Source organism: Periophthalmus magnuspinnatus, chromosome 7 (assembly GCF_009829125.3).
Source record: "Periophthalmus magnuspinnatus isolate fPerMag1 chromosome 7, fPerMag1.2.pri, whole genome shotgun sequence".
NCBI classification, from domain to species: Eukaryota; Metazoa; Chordata; class Actinopteri; order Gobiiformes; family Gobiidae; genus Periophthalmus; species Periophthalmus magnuspinnatus.
In genome coordinates, this window is record NC_047132.1 from 31,453,726 (window position 1) to 31,472,359 (window position 18,634).

Genomic DNA, 18,634 nt, shown 5'->3' on the forward strand with positions numbered 1-18,634 from the left:
AAACTTGAGTATACAGTGGTCCCTCGTTTATCGCGGGGGTTACGTTTTAAAAATAACCCGCAAAAGCAGTCAGCGTTATTTTTTACAATTATTCTCTATGTTTTTTGTCTGTAAAACCCCTCACCACACACTTTATACACTTTTCTCACACAGGCGTTAACATTTTCTCACGTTTCTCTCTCGTTTAAACTCTCTCAAAGTTCAAACCTTCGTAGGCGTCTTTGTTGGTGCAGAACGTTTCATCGACATTGTGGGTTTTGTCGGGGAGAAAACAAATTGCAAACGTACAGCACTTCAGAGTCACACTGAGATCCAGCGATGCTTGTGCCTCTTCATCAGGAGGTTGTGGGTTCAATCTCTGGGTGAGGAGACAGTGGCATCTGCTTTCAGCTTCAGGATTTGAGGATTAAAGTTTTTGATAGTTTCAGTTTACTGGCTGCTTTTCTGGAAATTGGCAGGATTAAACTGAACTGGGAACAAAATGTAGATAAAATTAGTACTAATGCAGTTATGGAACGTAACGAAGTACAAGTGGTAAAGTACTATACGTAAGTACACATTTGAGGTATCTGTACTTTATTTAGTTGGTACTTTTTACTTTTACTTCACTACATTTGAGAGCAGGTATCTGTACTCTCGACTCTACTACATTTCTGAAACGTAAAAGTATTTTTTTATTACAGCTTGACACCAGAATTATAATTTGAACAAACCAAACTTTACAATCAATTAAATCATTTCTGTTCAACAAAACAACACAAATCTTTATCAAAAACCCCACATTTGAACCTTTAAACATGAAATACTTAAAATTTTTTACTCTTTAAGTACATTTTTAATCAGATACTTTAATACTTGAGTATCTTTTTGCGCTGGTATCTGTACTTTTGCAGTATATACTTCTTCTATTTTCCCTTTAGGACTGTATTTTCGTTTTTGGTGTGTACTGTTTTGAATAAAATCAGACCCTTCTTTTTCCATTTTTCTTTTTCTTTCCTTTTTTCTTTTCCTCCATCTTCTTTCGTCCGCCCGCTTGTTCTTTAGCCTTCCATCGTCCATCTTTATCGCCCACTGTAGGAAGCTTGTCCATCAGGTTTAAGCTCGAGCCTGGGAGGTCCGCCATTTTGGGGATTTGTCCTTTTTTGTCGCTTTTTACTTAAGCGACAAAACGGAGCACTTCTCCCACCAATTCCAGTTATTTCCTTGGACGTTTTAAAGTATAAACACTGCGTTCAACTTTAGATCTCTCTCCCCCGATGACCATTTTGACAATTCCAGTTTTATAATTAGATTTGAGATAGTAAAAATCAATATTTCTCTGACGTAATAATACAGTTTATCCCTATTTCCACCGCTGTTCTCGCGGGGCTCTTTAACTCCACACACTTCCATCTTCTTCGTGAACAGCTGGCTCTTCTCCGCAGCTGATTCCCGTTGGCAGTGCCACCCTGTTCACCGTCAAACTTCGCCCGTGTGTTGATATTGAGCCGGAGTAATGAAGGAAGTGGATTGTGTACACTGTAAGGGTGTGTCCGCCGCAGTTCAGACAGCGAGCACATGATAAAAAAAAACTGAAACGCCAATCCCCCCCCCCCACATGTGTGAACGCCTCAGCACAAAAAAAAAAAAAATTCTGACATTCTTCACCGGAGCTATTTGCCTTGTCACTCTCTTGGACTTTGTAACGGCTATTGAAACAGGCACGCTGGCAGCAGGTCCCATGATGCAACTCTCCCCGCTCCCTGATTGGTGCTTAAAAGTGGCATAAACATTGGTTTCCTGGTGGAGCTGTGTGTGTGTACTCTGGACTGGACCTGACAGAAAGACACAGAGCCAGAATGGTGGACAAGGTTTGGAGGAAAAGTTGGCAGTTCATTGAAAACCGGCGGTCGGTTCGGGGTAAACGGGCCGCCTCGTGTAACGCCGGCGAGTGTAAGAGTGAGTGAGTAACGTTCGTGCTTTTAAAGTTTGTTTAAAGAGAAGTGGATATTGCGCTGGTGCTGTGGAAGTGGAGCTGCACGAGGGAGTTTTGCCCTGTAGTAATAATGTCACGTTGTCTAGTGTTGCCTTGGTTGTTGCGTCTGTACTGAAATTACTGAAATACTGAAGCGCCTGGTTTGAAAATGTCATGTTTGTTTGGGTTTGTTACGTGGTTTATGAGCGCTCAGTTTGCAGTCCGGTCTGTATTATGTAGCGCGCAAAGTTTGATGCCCTCAAGGTCCATATTTTTAGGACTAAAAGTACACGATCAATCAAAAGTTTGGACACACCCTCTCATTCAATGCATTTTTTTTTTTGCTTTATTTTTTCTACTTTTTGCATTTTTTATACACACAGAAGACGTCAGATATATGAAGCAAGATATACTGAAAGAAACAAAACTTAAATAACTCCTTTTTTCGACAAATTAACGGGTGTCCACTTAAGGATATTTAACTTTTTATTGCTACTTAATCTTACTTCATATATTTAAAGTCTTCTGTGTGTATATGAAATGTATAGAGTAATAAAATTTGGAGAAAAAAAACATTAAAAGAGAGGGTGTGTCCAAACTTTTAACTGGTATTACATATATTACTTTTAAACATCTTATTAAGTGTTTTTCTTGTATATTTCTTTGGTCCTGTCTTGTTTCTGAATCCACACCATCAGCACTTTATCTGTGGTCCAGTACTAGCCTTTTACATTTACATTAAATTTGACTACCTCTGATGTTAAGTGATACCATAAAACACTTGTCTACAGTTGCAGTAACACATTTTGAAGCGCGATATTTTGCCATAGAGAGAAACTGCGATTAAAGATAATGTTGAAACTACTTTACACAACTGACTCAAAAACAATAAAGCAAACATTTAAAAAAGCAAAAATAAAAGTCATGAGCTGAATGGACCAATACTTAGACATAGACGTCACTGATTCAACCTGCTACTGCTCAAAACTTATCGTATTACAACAAAAATATCCAAAATCTTACCGTTTTTGCAAAGAAATAAATGTGCACGATGAACAATGACTCCCAAAATATATTGTTGAAGTTGATATAGCAATCGTTTATTTAAATGGACGTAGCTAACCTGCTAGCCGCCGTGACCCAAACAGGAAGTGATCATGTGCGCACTTCCAGGTCGATCGACTCTGGCTCCAATTCACTTTCTATTGAAAAAAAACATGGCCGCTCTCTCTGTACCTGCTGCCGTCAGACTCGTCATTTTGGTCTTAAATGTTCGTATTAACCCGCTCTACGTGATCCTGGTGTTTTTATTCCGCTATTGTGTCCGTAAAGCAAGATATGAACGTTAATAACAGACAAATCAGGTCTATGTGGCGGGGATACGCTGCAACCAACTGTACTTCTTAATGTTTTACTAAAAGGTTTGTCTGGGAAAGGCATTTGGTTTGTGTGAAACTGGACTCCCTTTTACAGACGCTCAGTTTAATTTCAGGGTTTGGTGGCTTTGTACTCACTGCTGTCTTTGAAGTGGCTCCCAAAGTACCGTAGACTTATGAGACGGATTACGCAGACAACCACGATTTAGCCGATAATCCCTTAAGCGCACAATGATGCTAAAACAGCCGAACGTCTTAATAACAAACCTATTTTTTTCTTTGTGTTTACAGCGTGGAGGGGGATGGAAGGCCCAATGACGGCGGCACTTCCTTGGACGGTGGCGCCGGGTACAGCCAGGGTCCGGTGACACACGGTTCAGCCATCAGCCCAGACCGCTTCGACAGCCCCCTCTACAGCCACGGAGGGGTACAGCCGGGCCCCCAGAGACCCCGCCGACCCAAACTCCAGCACTCGCAGTCCATCCTCAGAAAGCAAGCAGAGGAAGAGGCCATCAAACGCTCCCGATCGCTGTCCGAGAGCTATGAGCTGTCCTCAGACCTTCAGGATAAACAGGTTTTTATTTCATTTAGCAGTTTATCTGGTTTGATTAGCCATTTTTAGCCGTTTTTCTTTGTTTTTTTTGTCTGGTTGTACAAAGGTAACTTATTAGCTTATGTTGATTTTAGGTTTTAGAGTAGCTTGAATCACGGCTTAAGTAATGCACACATGAGTGATAAAAGTAAACATCAAATGGATTTTAGACTTAAAGGAGTTTTAATAGTTGTTTCTATGCTTTGAAAAACATTTCGACAAGTTTTGGGGAAGTTCAACGCTGTATAGATGCAACGTTTAGGCCTGAATAAGAAAACCATTCAGAGGAAATTTACTTGCAGTTACACCGACTGACCACTGAATTGACCTCAATGGAGTGCGGCAGCAGAGAGCACTCTAGACACTCATGCAGTTCCACCGTATGAACCAATGCGTTAAAGAGAAAGTTCTGTTTTAGTAACTGTCCACTGCAGTGACCGCTATGCACCAGAGGGTTAAGAAATGCACATGAGTAATATACACTGCCTGGACAAATTTAAAAAGTCACCACCTGGATTTAACTAAGCAAATACGTTGGTGTTGCTGCAGTTGGTCCGGTCTAAGTTCAGCAGAATGAGGTCAGCTGACACCTGAATATACTGAATGACCAGGTTATTCCATCAGTGGATTTTTTCTTCCCTGATGGCACGGGCATATTCCACGACGACAATACCAGGATTCATCGGGCTCAAATTGTGACAGAGAGGATCAGGAGCGTGAGACATCATTTTCACACATGGATTGTCCACCACAGAGTCCAGACCTTAACCCCATTGAGAATCTTTGGGATGAGCTGGAGAAGCTTTGAGCAGCGTCAGACTCGACCATCATCAATGCAACATCTTGGTGGAAAATTAATGCAACACTGGATGGAAATAAATCTTGTGACGTTGCAGAAGCGAAATCGAAACAATGCCACAATAACTAAAAATCAACCAAAAGGCAGAACAACCAAATATTAGAGTGTGTGACCTTTTTTTTTTTTTTTTTTGGCCAGGCAGTGTAAACATCAAATGGATTTAGAATTACAGGAGTTTTAATAGTTATACGTCTACTGCATTTGCAATATAAATCCATGTATTATTCACTAGCGAGGACCACACCACAGCAATGGAAAAGGATAAAAGATATTTATTGATGATATGAACAGATGTGGAGATTAGTAGGGACTCAGGATTGGGGCTCAGTTTCAGGCGGTTTGCCCAGCCATTTCAGGACCTTTTCCGCTAACTTTATTAAACGTACTGTGATGAAGAGCGATAAACCTTTTCCAGACGTCAGAATCTCAAAATTCTCACTTAATCCAAGATTTGCATGGTTCTAAAATGTGTAAATGTTCTCTGTGCCCAGGTGGAGATGCTGGAGCGTAAATATGGCGGGCGCTTCATAACGAGACATGCCGCCCGCACCATCCAGACGGCGTTCCGGCAGTATCAGATGAACAAGAACTTTGAACGCCTTCGGAGCTCTATGTCGGAAAACCGAATGTCACGTCGGATCGTTCTCTCCAACATGAGGATGCAGCTATCGTTCGAGGGCCCCGAGAAAGTTCATAGTTCATACTTCGAGGGCCGGCAGGTTTCCATGACCGAAGACGGCAATCCCCTCACGATGCAAGAGTGCGGGGAACTCGATCGCCGGCAACACCAGCCCAACATGGCAGCTCACCCGGTGCAGCAAGCGGACCTTACGGACGCCATTACGGAGCTAGAGGACGCCTTTTCCAGACAGGTCAAATCTTTAGCTGAATCTATAGACGATGCTCTGAACTGTCGTAGTCTCCAAGGCGACGAAGGGCCTGACCCGGAGTCCATGGGTTGTCCCGAGGTCCAACGCGAGGTACCGTACCAGTCCCATCGCAGGGGAGGGGGGCGAATGCACGACGAAGCTATGGCGTACAGTGACGTAACTCTGTTTATCGACGAAGAGGACATGTCCCGTCCGATAGCGCTGAGGTCAGGAGAGCAGCAGTCCAGTACAGAGTCGGACTTGAGACTGCGATCGGTCAACTCGTCGCAGGAGTACTGGCCAATCGATCCCAAAGACGAGGGGCGGGACACGGACACAAGCTGCCGCAGCACGCCATCTTTGGAGTGCCAGGAGCAGCGTTTAAGAATGGACCATCTGCCCCTCTTGACCATAGAACCTCCTAGTGATAGCTCCGCGGAACTGAGTGACCGCTCGGAAAGGTCAATCAAAAGGCCACCTGTGTACGAACAGCACGGACATATTGTAACCTCCTCACAGGCGAGTCCCAAACACATCTCCCACGGACCCCCTCCTCGAGCTCCGCCGCGGGACGATGACGCGCCGCTACGCCATCGCCACCGGCAGCTGGAGAGCCACCTCGCCATCAACGGGTCGGCGAATCGGCAGAGCAAGTCAGAGTCGGACTTTTCGGACGGGGACAACGACAGCATCAACAGCACGTCCAATTCAAACGATACGATTAACTGTAGCTCCGAGTCCTCGTCCCGGGACAGTCTCCGAGAGCAGACCCTGAGCAAACAGACGTACCACAAGGAGACGCGAAACAGCTGGGACTCGCCGATCTTCAGCAACGACGTCATACGAAAGAGGCACTATCGCATCGGGCTCAACCTCTTCAACAAGTGGGTACTCAGTGGGGCTTGATTTTGTGTGAATATGGTTTAAGTGTTAGAAAGGATATTTAAAATAGGGTTAGGGGGTTTAGGGGTTAGGGGTAGGGTTGGTGATGGGATTAGGGGGGTAGAGTGGTTAGGAAATAAGCGTTAGGGGTTAATGATTAAGGGTTAGGGTTAGGATTAGGGAGTTAGAGGGAGGGTTAGGGTTGGGGTTGGAGTTAAGGGCTTGGGGTTAGAGGGTTTGGGAGTTAGATAGTTAGGGGTTAGGGTAAGGGTGCGTTACTGTTTGGGGTTTAGGATTAGGGCTAAGGGTTAGGGGTAGGGGGTTAGAGGGATATGGTGGGTTAGAGGTTTGGATTAGGATGGGTTAGGGGTTAGGTTAAGAGTGGGTTGCAGTCAGGGGTTTAGAGGGTTAGGGTTGGAGTTGGGGTTAGGGTTAAGTGTTTAAGGTTTGGGGGTTAGATAGTTAGCGGTTAGGGTTAAAAGTTAGGATTAGGGGTTTGGGGTAGGGTTAGGGTAAGGGTTACTGTTTGAGGTTTAGGGTTAGGTGTTAGGGTTAAGGGTTAGAGGTTAGAGTTGAAGTTAAGGGTTAGGTAGTTAGAGGGGTCTGGTGGGTTAGGGGTTATGATTAGGGTGAGGGTGGATTGGGGGTAGAGGGTTACTGTTTGAGGTTTAGGGTTAGGGGTTAGGGTTTAGAGTTAGTTAGGGTTGGGGTTAGGGGGTTAGAAAGGTATGGTGGGTTAGAGGTTGGGGTCTGGGTTAGGATTAGGGGTACGGTTAGGGGGTTAGAAGGTTACTCTTTGGGATTTAGGTGTTAGGGGTTAGGGTTAAACGCTAGGGTTTAGAGTTACAGTTGGGGTTAGGGGGTTAGAGGGGCATGGTGGGTTAGAGGTTAGGGTATGGGTTAGGGGGTTAGAAGGTTACTGTTTGGGGTTTAGGGTTAGGTGTAAGGGTTAGGGTTTAGAGTTAGAGTTGGTCTTAGGGGTTAAGGGTTAGTGAGTTAGAGGGGTATGGTGGGTTAAGGGTTCGGGTTTGTGCTGTAGAATTTTGTCTGAAAAAATTGCGATTGGGATTATATTTGCCCCACACATTTTTTTAAAAGTAGGATTCTATTCAGAGCTCACATTGTAAACAACCCCAAGAGCACAAATATTGTAAATAAGACTGATATATGAACATTTAAGAAACAAACACAAGAATCACATGAATTTCAGTAAATATTCGTAGACGTCCAAACTCGAGGTCCAGCGAGATGTTTGTGCAAAAAGCCAGGATCGTTTAGTTCTTTTGCAGAGGACAGGGTAATACCTACATAACTGCAGCCTTTACGATTTGATTATTACAAATTTTGGTTTGATTGTAAAACTTTATGCTGCCCTATTTCAGTGTTAGCTTCACGTAATTCAATTCAGTTCCCGTTTATGGCCCAATATCACAACAGCAGCCGCCTCAACGGGCTTCATAAAAACAGCGGATTTGACCAACAGAAAACCAAACCATGAAATAAGGAACCAATCTCGTGTTTATATAGAACTGTATTTTCAAACTAGACTAACATGTTTTCCAGTAAAAAATAGAAATTGATTTGATTGATAGGATTGTCCAATACATTCTTATATAATGACGATATACTATGTACTTTTAATAACTCCTAGTTTAATTGTAACTAATGTTGTTTCTAACTTGAAATTGGCCCATATTACTCGTTTATATTGGTGTTTCCTCATCACAAACAGACCTGGAGTTGTGTTTTGTTTCACTTGTGCATATTTACGCTGCGTTCTCACACAGAAAACAGTCTGTTCCACCTTGTGATGTCATCATGTGGTGACACAGGAAGTGCTCCACTGTGTTTTTAAACTCCACACACCTTGAATCTGAAGTCATTTGGATAAATTCAGTCCTGGAATTGCTAATCTCTGCTGAACTAAAGGTAAAAAGCAGCTGTTAACGTGAAAACTACCACTTAGTGACATCACAACGTGGAACAGAGCGTTTTGAGCTTTGAAGATGTTACAGACTAATAATAAAGAGTTACTCAAACATGTGTGACACAACTCCAGGTCTGTTTTTGAGGCGGTAACGACATTATAACATGACTTTAACCTCACAAGAGTCAGTTTGGCGTAATATAGGGCCTTTAAGTTCATGTTCATGTCTAACGCTGCACAGTATGGGTAATTTAATTCAAAGGGAACGTAACTTAATTTGTGGCTAACTCATGTTTTTCATTATTTTGAGTGCGGTTTATTTACGTAGCCTTTTAGCACAACATCAGACCTCTCAAAAGGCTTACAGGAATAGCCATATACAAACAAACATGCACAAAGACTATCCCAGGACAGTACTCGCTCTTAGACCCTTCGTGGTATAGACAAACATACAGCTAAGTTCATTTCTGTTCAGTTCATTTTTCTCAGAGACGCAGTGTCCATGTTTGACTTTTGGTTAGATTAGAACATATACAAAGGGGAACATCCTACGCCGTCATTAAAATCCAACTTTTTATCGTGGCCACAGTGTAAAACCTCCATTTATTAACCAAAACAATGTGATATCATAAGCTGCTGGGGCTCAGATTGTAACTACATCCATCACTATAGTGTCAAGTTTAGCATTTAGCATCTTAAAATTTACATTGGTTTAACATTAGGCTAAGTCAAAATTGTTTAAGGTGTAGAGACGCAATCCTGAGCGCTATCCATGAGGTTCAGAACATAGACTGTATATATAAATGGGCGTAGCTAACCTGCTAACCGCCGTGTTCTAAATAGGAATTGATCGTGGGCGCGCTTCCAACTGCATCGACTCTGGCTCCAATTAATTTAACATTGAGAAAATGTCAGACTCGTCATTTTGGTCTTAAATGTTCGTATTAACCCGCTCTACGTGATCCTGTGTTTTTTTTGTTTCGCTATTGTGTCGGTAAATCAAAATCTGAACATTAATAACAGACAAATCAGGCGCCCTCTTTCCCTGAGGTCACTCCCGCTAGCGTTAGCAACAGGTTTGAGTGACAGCGTTGCTAAGGGCCCGCTCCCTACTAAACCAGCAATGCGGGCAGGAAAGGGTGTTAATTTCAACAACCTCGCTCTGGATTGGCTCTTTGGTTGCTATGATACTTGTGGTCAGAACTTTGCTCCAAATTTGGCGCTATAACTGCTAGCCTCGATGAGCTTCATTTGACTGGAGCTAAACGCTGTGGGTGACGTCACACTCAGTTAGTCCACTTCCTTACACAGTCTATGGTTCAGAATCATGAAAATTCTGGACCGTTGCCATGGCAGTTAACCATTTAAAACAAAATATCTTATGTTTTCAGTGGCGAAAAGTCCTCAAAATGTTACGTATAACAGGAACCTCTCCAACACCCATGACTGGCCTAATCACTGTCACCATCTGTTTGTATTTTATGTATTTTCCTGACCCAGACTTATTGTGCATGTGGTTCTGTGGCGTTTCAGGAAGCCAGAGAAGGGCATCCAGTACCTGACGGAGCGGGGCTTCATCCCGGACACACCTGTGGGCGTGGCTCACTTCCTGCTGCAGAGGAAAGGCCTGAGCCGACAGATGATCGGAGAGTTTCTCGGCAACCGGCAGAAACAGTTCAACAGAGACGTCCTCGAGTGAGTTACCATGGTTACTACTACTGTTATGAGTGAATATGATCTGATTTATCTTAAACGACACATATCACGTGTTTCCTGATCTGTTATAATGTCGTTTCCTCGTCACAAACAGACCTAGATTTGTGTTTTTTTGTTTCATTCACACGTTTTAACACATAAACTCTGCAGATTTAGACTGAGTTATTTTCTCAAACAGAAAAAAAAACCCACTCTGTTCCACCTTGTGATGTCATCATGCGGTAATACAGGAAATGCTCTGCTGCGTTTTTTAAGTCTATATACCTTCACTAGAATAAATTGGATAATTTCAGCCCTGGAATTGACAATCTTTACTGAACTAAAGGTAAGAGAAGCTGTTAAAACTACCACTTCATGACATCACAAGGTGGAACAGAGCATTTTGAGCTTTGGAGATGTAGACAGACTAATAATAAAGGGTTATTTAAACATAACAATCAAGCAAAACACAACTCCAAGTGTGTTTTTGACGAGGGAACAACATTATAACATTACGTAAAGCTCACAGAGTCAATTTTGGGTAATATAGAACCTTTAAATAACTAAACTAAAATATATGTACCTATTTTTAATTCCAAACTGTGTTAAAATCAACACTACGGAGCCACTAAGAACTAAGTGAAGTGATTATTTTGATCCCTTAACGTAGCATTGGGTCTATGGCAGTGGTTCTGTCTCCTGTATCCCCCAAACCAGGGCTCTACAACCTGTATCTTTGGAGCTACCAGCAGCTCTCCAGTCCCTTCCAAGTCGCTCGCCAAAGGGTTTCTGAATCATATTTATTGTACTGAATAACAAAAATTGATTAATTACCACGGTGAATGTATAATTTTGTGGACTAATAGAAGGGGTACAGTTAGATGCCTATAAAACATAAATCATTATCCATTTAAGGCTTGCCATGGCACTAATATTCACTCAATTTCTTGCTTTCCTCTGCTAAAATTAGTAGCTCTCTCTGGCAGTGTCGTTTTGTAAAGGTAACTCACTGGAGGAAAAAGGTTGGAGACCGCTGCCCTAAGCGTTGTCTCACATTCAGAGTACGGTAGTAATGTTTCTGTAGTATTATAAATCTGTTTACCAGCACATTGCCTGTTATATGTTCTTGTTTTAATACAATTTACACTAAAATCATCCTACAGAAACATTTTTAAGCCTGTATAATGTAGGACAAAGAATATTTACATTCAAATATCATTAAGTACTACCTTTTTTAAAATCTGAAATCTGTACCACTGGTTGAAAAACACTGGTCTTTAAGGAAAAAGTACAGCTCTGTAGTGAGATTTTGATGTTTTAGTTGATTCTGGTGAGGTTTTATATCGTGGTAACAACAGTATATTGCTTTATTTTGCACACGCCGACTCTGTTCTACCCGGTGGTGCTTGTGTGTTGCAGTTGTGTGGTGGATGAGATGGATTTCCAGGGCATGGAGCTGGACGAGGCCCTCAGAAAGTTCCAGAACCACATCCGAGTCCAGGGAGAAGCGCAAAAGGTGGAGCGGCTCATCGAAGCCTTCAGGTCTGATTAGAAACGCATTCATATAAATACAGTTCAAATATATATATAAGCCTGTTAAAAATACCACGAAATGATAATATTAAACGTACCGTATTTTTCTGGAGTATAAGTCGCACTGGAGTATAAGTCGCACCAGCCAAAAAACGCATAATTTGTGATTTTACTGTCTTTTTTATTCCGTAAAACACTTTGAAATACCTTGTGTACGATTTGTGCAATGCAAATAAACTTACTTTGCCATAATAATGAAGAAAAAAACATGTATTTCACATTTAAATCACATCTGAGTATAAGTCTAACCCTAATCCTACTGCAGGATGATAAAAAAACATCCATCCATCCATCCATTTTCTTCCGCTTATCCGGGGCCGGGTCGCGGGGGCAGCAGTCTAAGCAGGGACTCCCAGACTTCCCTCACCCCGGACACGTCCTCCAGCTCCTCCGGTGGGACCCCAAGGCGTTCCCAGGCCAGCCGAGAGACATAGTCCCTCCAGCGTGTCCTGGGTCTTCCCCGGGGCCTCCTCCCGGTGGGACGTGCCCAGAACACCTCCCTAGGGAGGCGTCCAGGAGGCATCCTGAGCAGATGCCCGAGCCACCTCAGCTGGTTCCTCTCAACGTGTAGGAGCAGCGGCTCTACTCCGAGCTCCTCCCGTGTGACCGAGCTCCTCACCCTATCCCTAAGGGTGCGCCCGGCCACTCTGCGGAGGAAACCCATTTCAGCCGCTTGTATCCGCGATCTTGTCCTTTCGGTCATTACCCAAAGCTCATGACCATAGGTGAGGGTAGGAACGTAGATTGACCGGTAAATCGAGAGCTTCGCCTTCCGGCTCAGCTCCTTCTTTACCACAACGGACCGATACAGCGACCGCATCACTGCAGACGCTGCACCGATCCGCCTGTCAATCTCACGCTCCATCCTTCCCTCACTCGTGAACAAGACCCCGAGATACTTGAACTCCTCCACTTGGGGCAGAGACTCACCACCCACCCGGAGAGAGCAAACCACCTTTTTCCGGTCGAGAACCATGGCCTCGGATTTGGAGGAGCTGATTCTCATCCCAGCCGCTTCACACTCGGCTGCAAACCGCCCCAGTGCCTGCTGCAGGTCCTGGCTCGAAGAAGCCATCAGGACAACATCATCTGCAAACAGCAGAGATGAAATCCTGTGGTTCCCAAACCAGGCCCCCTCCGGCCCCTGGCTGCGCCTAGAAATTCTGTCCATAAATATAATGAACAGAACCGGTGACAAAGGGCAGCCCTGGCGGAGTCCAACATGCACTGGGAACAGGTCTGACTTACTGCCGGCAATGCGAACACAGCTCCTGCTCCGGTCATACAGGGACCGGACAGCCCTTAGCAAAGAGCCCCGGACCCCATACTCCCAGAGCACCCCCCAAAGGACACCACGAGGGACACGGTCGAATGCCTTCTCCAGATCCACAAAACACATGTGGACTGGTTGGGCATACTCCCATGAGCCCTCGAGGACCCGATGGAGAGTGTAGAGCTGGTCCAGTGTTCCACGACCAGGACGAAAACCACACTGCTCCTCCTGAATCCGAGGTTCGACTATCGGTCGGATTCTCCTCTCCAGCACCCTGGAATAGACCTTACCGGGAAGGCTGAGGAGTGTGATTCCCCTGTAATTGGAACACACCCTCCGGTCCCCCTTTTTATACAGAGGGACCACCACCCCGGTCTGCCATTCCACAGGTACTGTCCCCGACCGCCACGCGATGTTGCAGAGACGTGTCAGCCAAGACAGTCCCACAACATCCAGAGACTTGAGGTACTCAGGACGGATCTCATCCACCCCCGGAGCCTTGCCACCGAGGAGCTTGCCAACCACCTCAGTGACTTCAGCCAGGGTGATGGACGAGTCCGCCTCTGGGTCCCCAGTTTCTGCTTCCTCCTCGGAAGACGTGACAGTGGGATTGAGGAGATCCTCAAAGTATTCCTTCCACCGCCCGACAACATCCCCAGTCGAGGTCAGCAGCTCTCCACCCGCACTGTAAACAGTGTTGGTGAAGCACTGCTTTCCCCTCCTGAGGCGTCGGACGGTTTGCCAGAATCTCTTTGAGGCCGTCCGATAGTCCTCCTCCATGGCCTCCCCGAACTCCTCCCAACCCCGAGTTTTTGCCTCTGCGACTGCCCGAGCCGCGGCACGCTTGGCCTGCCGGTACTCATCAGCTGCCTCAGGAGTCCCACGAGCCAACAAGGCTCGATAGGACTCCTTCTTCAGCTTGACGGCATCCCTTACTTCCGGTGTCCACCACCGGGTTCGGGGATTGCCGCCGCGACAAGCACCACAGACCTTACGACCACAGCTACGAGCAGCCGCATCAACAATAGAGGTGGAGAACATGGCCCACTCGGAGTCCATGTCTCCAACCTCCCCCGGGATCAGGGAGAAGCTCTCCCGGAGGTGGGAGTTGAAGACCCCCCTGACAGAGGGCTCCACCAGACGTTCCCAGCAGACCCTCACAATACGCTTGGGCCTGCCAGGTCTGTCTGGCTTCCTCCTCCGCCAGCGAATCCAACTCACCACCAGGTGGTGATCAGTTGACAGCTCAGCCCCTCTCTTCACCCGAGTGTCCAAGACACGCGGTCGGAGGTCAGATGACACGACAACAAAGTCGATCATCGACCTCCGACCTAGAGTGTCCTGGTGCCATGTGCACCGATGGACACCCTTGTGCTCGAACATGGTGTTTGTTATGGACAAGCTGTGACTAGCACAGAAGTCCAATAACAAAACACCGCTCGGGTTCAGATCGGGGAGGCCGTTCCTCCCAATCACGCCCCTCCAAGTGTCACTGTCGTTACCCACATGGGCGTTGAAGTCCCCCAGGAGAACAACGGAGTCCCCGGTTGGTGCACTGTCTAGTACCCCTCCCAGGGACTCCAAGAAGGCCGGGTACTCTGCACTGCTGTTTGGCCCGTAGGCCGACACAACAGTGAGAGACCTGTCCCCGACCCGAAGGCGCAGGGACGCGACCCTCTCGTTCACCGGAGTGAACCCCTACACGCAGCGGCTGAGCTGTGGGGCAATGAGCAAGCCCACACCAGCTCGCCGCCGCTCCCCGCGGGCAACGCCAGAGAAATGGAGAGTCCAACCCCTCTCAAGAAGTTGGGTTCCAGAGCCCAAGCTGTGCGTGGAGGTGAGGCCGACTATATCTAGCCGGTAACGCTCAACCTCCCGCACAAGCTCAGGCTCCTTCCCCCCCAGCGAGGTGACATTCCATGTCCCCAGAGCTAGTCTCCATGTCCGGAGATCCGGTCGTCGAGGTCCCCGCCTTCGACTGCTACCCGGATCCCTCCGCACCCGCCCCTCATGGCTCCTCCCGCAGGTGGTGGGTCCACGGGAGGAATAAACAAACATAAAAAAATATAAAAAAAACATTCCCAAGTTAATCTTCGTAGCTAAAAAACGACAATGAAATACGTTAGTTAAGCGTCTTGCCCAAGGACACAACAACAGCATTCATCTGACGGAGCTAAAATTGCGCCGCTAACCTGTAAGCTAATGGATCTAACCGCTTCACCAATGATGTTTATGTCGAGAGCGGGATTCAAACCGCCAACAAACCTCAAATCAGTGGACAAATGCTCTACCGACTGAGCCACCGTCGCCCCCTAGTGACCGTAATGTGTCATAGATGTTAATTCTTGAGCCATGTACAGCTTAAATGTTTTCATATAAGCCTAAAAATGCATAAAAATATGAAAATAAGCACCAGTTTTTGTAATGAAACAAACTGTTGATCTGGAGAAATGTGTAAAACCCCTCACCACACACTTTATACACTTTTCTCACACAGGCGTTAACATTTTCTCACATTTCTCTCTCGTTTAAACACTCTCAAAGTTCAAACCTTCGTAGGCGTCTTTGTCGTTTTGTTGAACGTTTCATCGACATTGTGGGTTTTGTCGGGGAGAAAACAAATCGCAAACGTACAGCACTTCAGAGTCACACTTCAGAGTCTCGTACACAGAGGCAAGTGAAAAAAACACCTGAATATTCTGAATTGTGTCGTAACCGTTTGCATGACATAACGTTGTGTGTTTTTGTGTCTAAATCCCGTCAGGCCTGTGTGTTGCAGAACTGTTACTTAACATTGTTACTTCATCATCGGTGCGGTGAGAGAAGCTGCCTCTCTTCTGCTTTCCACGCTCAGATATATCAGCAGTGATGGGCAAATACTTTGAAAATGTCTTTAGTTACAGAAAGTTGAATACTTTTCTGGTACATGGTCCAATCAGAGTACTGCACTCTGGATACTGTGAATACTTTTACGTTGAGATGCATTTAAATGATAGAGTAAAGACGCAGTATTAAAAACAGCTTTATGTTTGTTTCATGTTTGTTCCGTTTCCTCTCAGCTGCTTCACCACAAGAACATATTTATATTTTTTCACTAATACTCTGCAGTTTGAACCTAAACTGTGGGATCAAGTACTGCAATTTATTTCTTTGATTTTAGTGATTCTTTGATTTATTTCTTAGATTCTATAAGTTGCGTATTTTTCATAGTTTGGCCATGGGTGTGACTTATTCTGTTTGTGAAATATATGGTTTTTTGGCTGGTGAGACATACTGCAGTGTGACTTATACTCCAGAAAATACGGTAACTGTACTCTGAATACCACCAAATGAAAAAGTAACTCTACCAGAATAGTTCATCACAATTAGTAATCTGAATACATATGTTCAGTAAATATATTCAGTTACATCTAGTGGTGGAAAGTAATGAAGCACAAGTAGTAAAATACTGTATTTAAGTAGAATTTTTAGGTTTTTGTACTTTGCTTAAGTACATTTTACAGTGGATACTTTTTACTTTTACTTCAGTACATTTGAGCGCAGTATCTGTACTTTCTACTCCACTACAGTTTGGAGCAGAACTGAAAAGTAAAAAGTACTTTTCATATGATTTGACGGGTTATTTTGACCATGTTCGTGGAAACATCCCGACTAAAGTTTAAGTTCAAGAGTTTCAGCTTTGAGCAAAAACAAAAATGAAAACACAAAATTCATAAGAAAAATGAAGAAATCGATTCATGTTGTTACTTTTGAACAAAATATGTGTCATTTTTAATCAGTATCTCTACATTTACACTTTAACAAATGAACAACCCTTGTGTGAAATCCTTTTACTTTTCACTCTTAAAGTACATTTTACCTGTACTTTAATACTTAAGTAGATTTTTTCATGTTATACTTTTACCTCTGTATCTGTACTTCAGTAACAAAATTGAGTACTTCATCCACCACTGGTTACTTCCCAACACTGTGTAAATGTACTTTTTGTTTAAATCCAGATCAAAATGGTTCTGTTTATCTGTGCGTACGACTGAAAAAGTTTTTATTCTGCGCTTTTCTCCTTTACTGTTAATTTTATGATGATTATTTGTGTTTTGATTTGTGCGATTTTTAATGTGTTTCTTATTCTTATTCTGTAAAGCACTTTGAATTACCTAATACACTTGCCTCGTCTTTATTCTAACCCCCGCACTTCGCTCTTTTGTTCCAGTCAGCGGTACTGCATCTGTAACCCGACTGTGGTGCGGCAGTTCAGAAACCCCGACACCATCTTCATCCTCGCCTTCGCCATCATCCTCCTCAACACCGACATGTACAGCCCCAACGTCAAACCAGAGAGGAAGATGAAGCTGGAGGACTTCATCAAGAATCTGAGAGGTACAAACTCAACACAGCATCAGCGCGTCTTAAAATGTTCGTATTAACCCGCTCTACGTGATCCTGGAGTTTTTATTTCACTATCGTGCCCGTAAATCAAGATATAAACGTTAATAACAGACAAATCAGGCGCCTTCTCGCTAGCGTTAGCAACAGGTTTTGATTGACAGCGTTGCCAAGCACTCGCTCACCTGCTAAACCAGTGTTGCAGGCGGGAAGGGGCGTTACCTTCAACAGCCTCACTCTTGATTGGGTCTTTGGTTGCTATGATACTTGCTGTCGAATCAAACTCTGCTCCAAATCGGCCCCTATACAGTGGTCCCTCGTTTATCGCAGGGTCACGTTCTAAAAATAACCCGCAATAAACAAAATCCGCGAAGTATCAGCTTTATTTTTTACATTATTCTCTATGTTTTTTCCTGTAAAACCCCTCACCACACACTTTATACACTTTTCTCACACAGGCGTTAACATTTTCTCACATTTCTCTCTCGTTTAAACTCTCTCAAAGTTCAAACCTTCGTAGGCGTCTTTGTCGGTGCAGAACGTTTCATCGACATTGTGGGTTTTGTCGGGGAGAAAACAAATCGCAAACGTACAGCACTTCAGAGTCACACCGCGATCCAACGTTTATGTAAATTTGTCTGAACACATTCTGTACTGGACAGGAGACACGGCACGGAGGAGACTGATGGACAATGGTCTACGGTCCCTTAAACTGAACTAAAAAAAGACAAACGATAATATTAAAACGTAGACATAGAAGGTATTTATTGAACCCTCAACCCTCAACAGCTCAAATATGACCGTTTACCAGAAAAATAACAAAAAGTTCTCCACTAATACAGAGGAAATGTACCCACGATAAATACTGAACCTCAAAAATAACAGTTCCATCTCATGTATTGAGCGATAATTCTGAATTGTGATTAGTATGGCAGGTCTACTGATGAAGAAATAAAAAAAAACACAACAAATTAAAGTATCTACAAAGGCAACAGATGTTAAAAACAGGAAGAGCTGCACTTTCATACGACTGAATTTTATCTCGTTTCATAAAGTCAGTGGGTTGTAGATGATCTATCTGTGATTAAAGTTCAAATGTTTTTCAGGTAGTTTGTTCACTGTTTTACATCATCTTTGAACATTTGCTTTTGAACAATCTCCTAATCAGAGAAATGTTAATGAGGTGCGAGTGAAAAGTTATCATTTTTTTCAGCTATTTGGCAAGAAAAGT

General features: G+C 44.2%; 1 protein-coding gene across 5 annotated transcripts in view; it reads left to right on the plus strand.

Annotated features, from left to right (window-relative positions):
- LOC117373171 (IQ motif and SEC7 domain-containing protein 1) overlaps window positions 1-18,634 on the plus strand; it is a 247,212-nt gene that overhangs the window by 207,970 nt on the left and 20,608 nt on the right. For 4 of the 5 annotated variants that reach the window (XM_055222994.1, XM_055222996.1, XM_055222995.1 and 1 more), the window contains 5 exons: window positions 3,622-3,904; window positions 5,273-6,534; window positions 9,993-10,154; window positions 11,574-11,696; window positions 17,231-17,397. In XM_055222994.1, the coding sequence (XP_055078969.1) occupies window positions 3,622-3,904; window positions 5,273-6,534; window positions 9,993-10,154; window positions 11,574-11,696; window positions 17,231-17,397 (1,997 nt within the window). Of the gene's footprint in view, window positions 1-1,857; window positions 1,943-3,621; window positions 3,905-5,272; window positions 6,535-9,992; window positions 10,155-11,573; window positions 11,697-17,230; window positions 17,398-18,634 lie in introns of those variants that run through there. The other variant, XM_033969074.2, reaches the window with a different exon arrangement.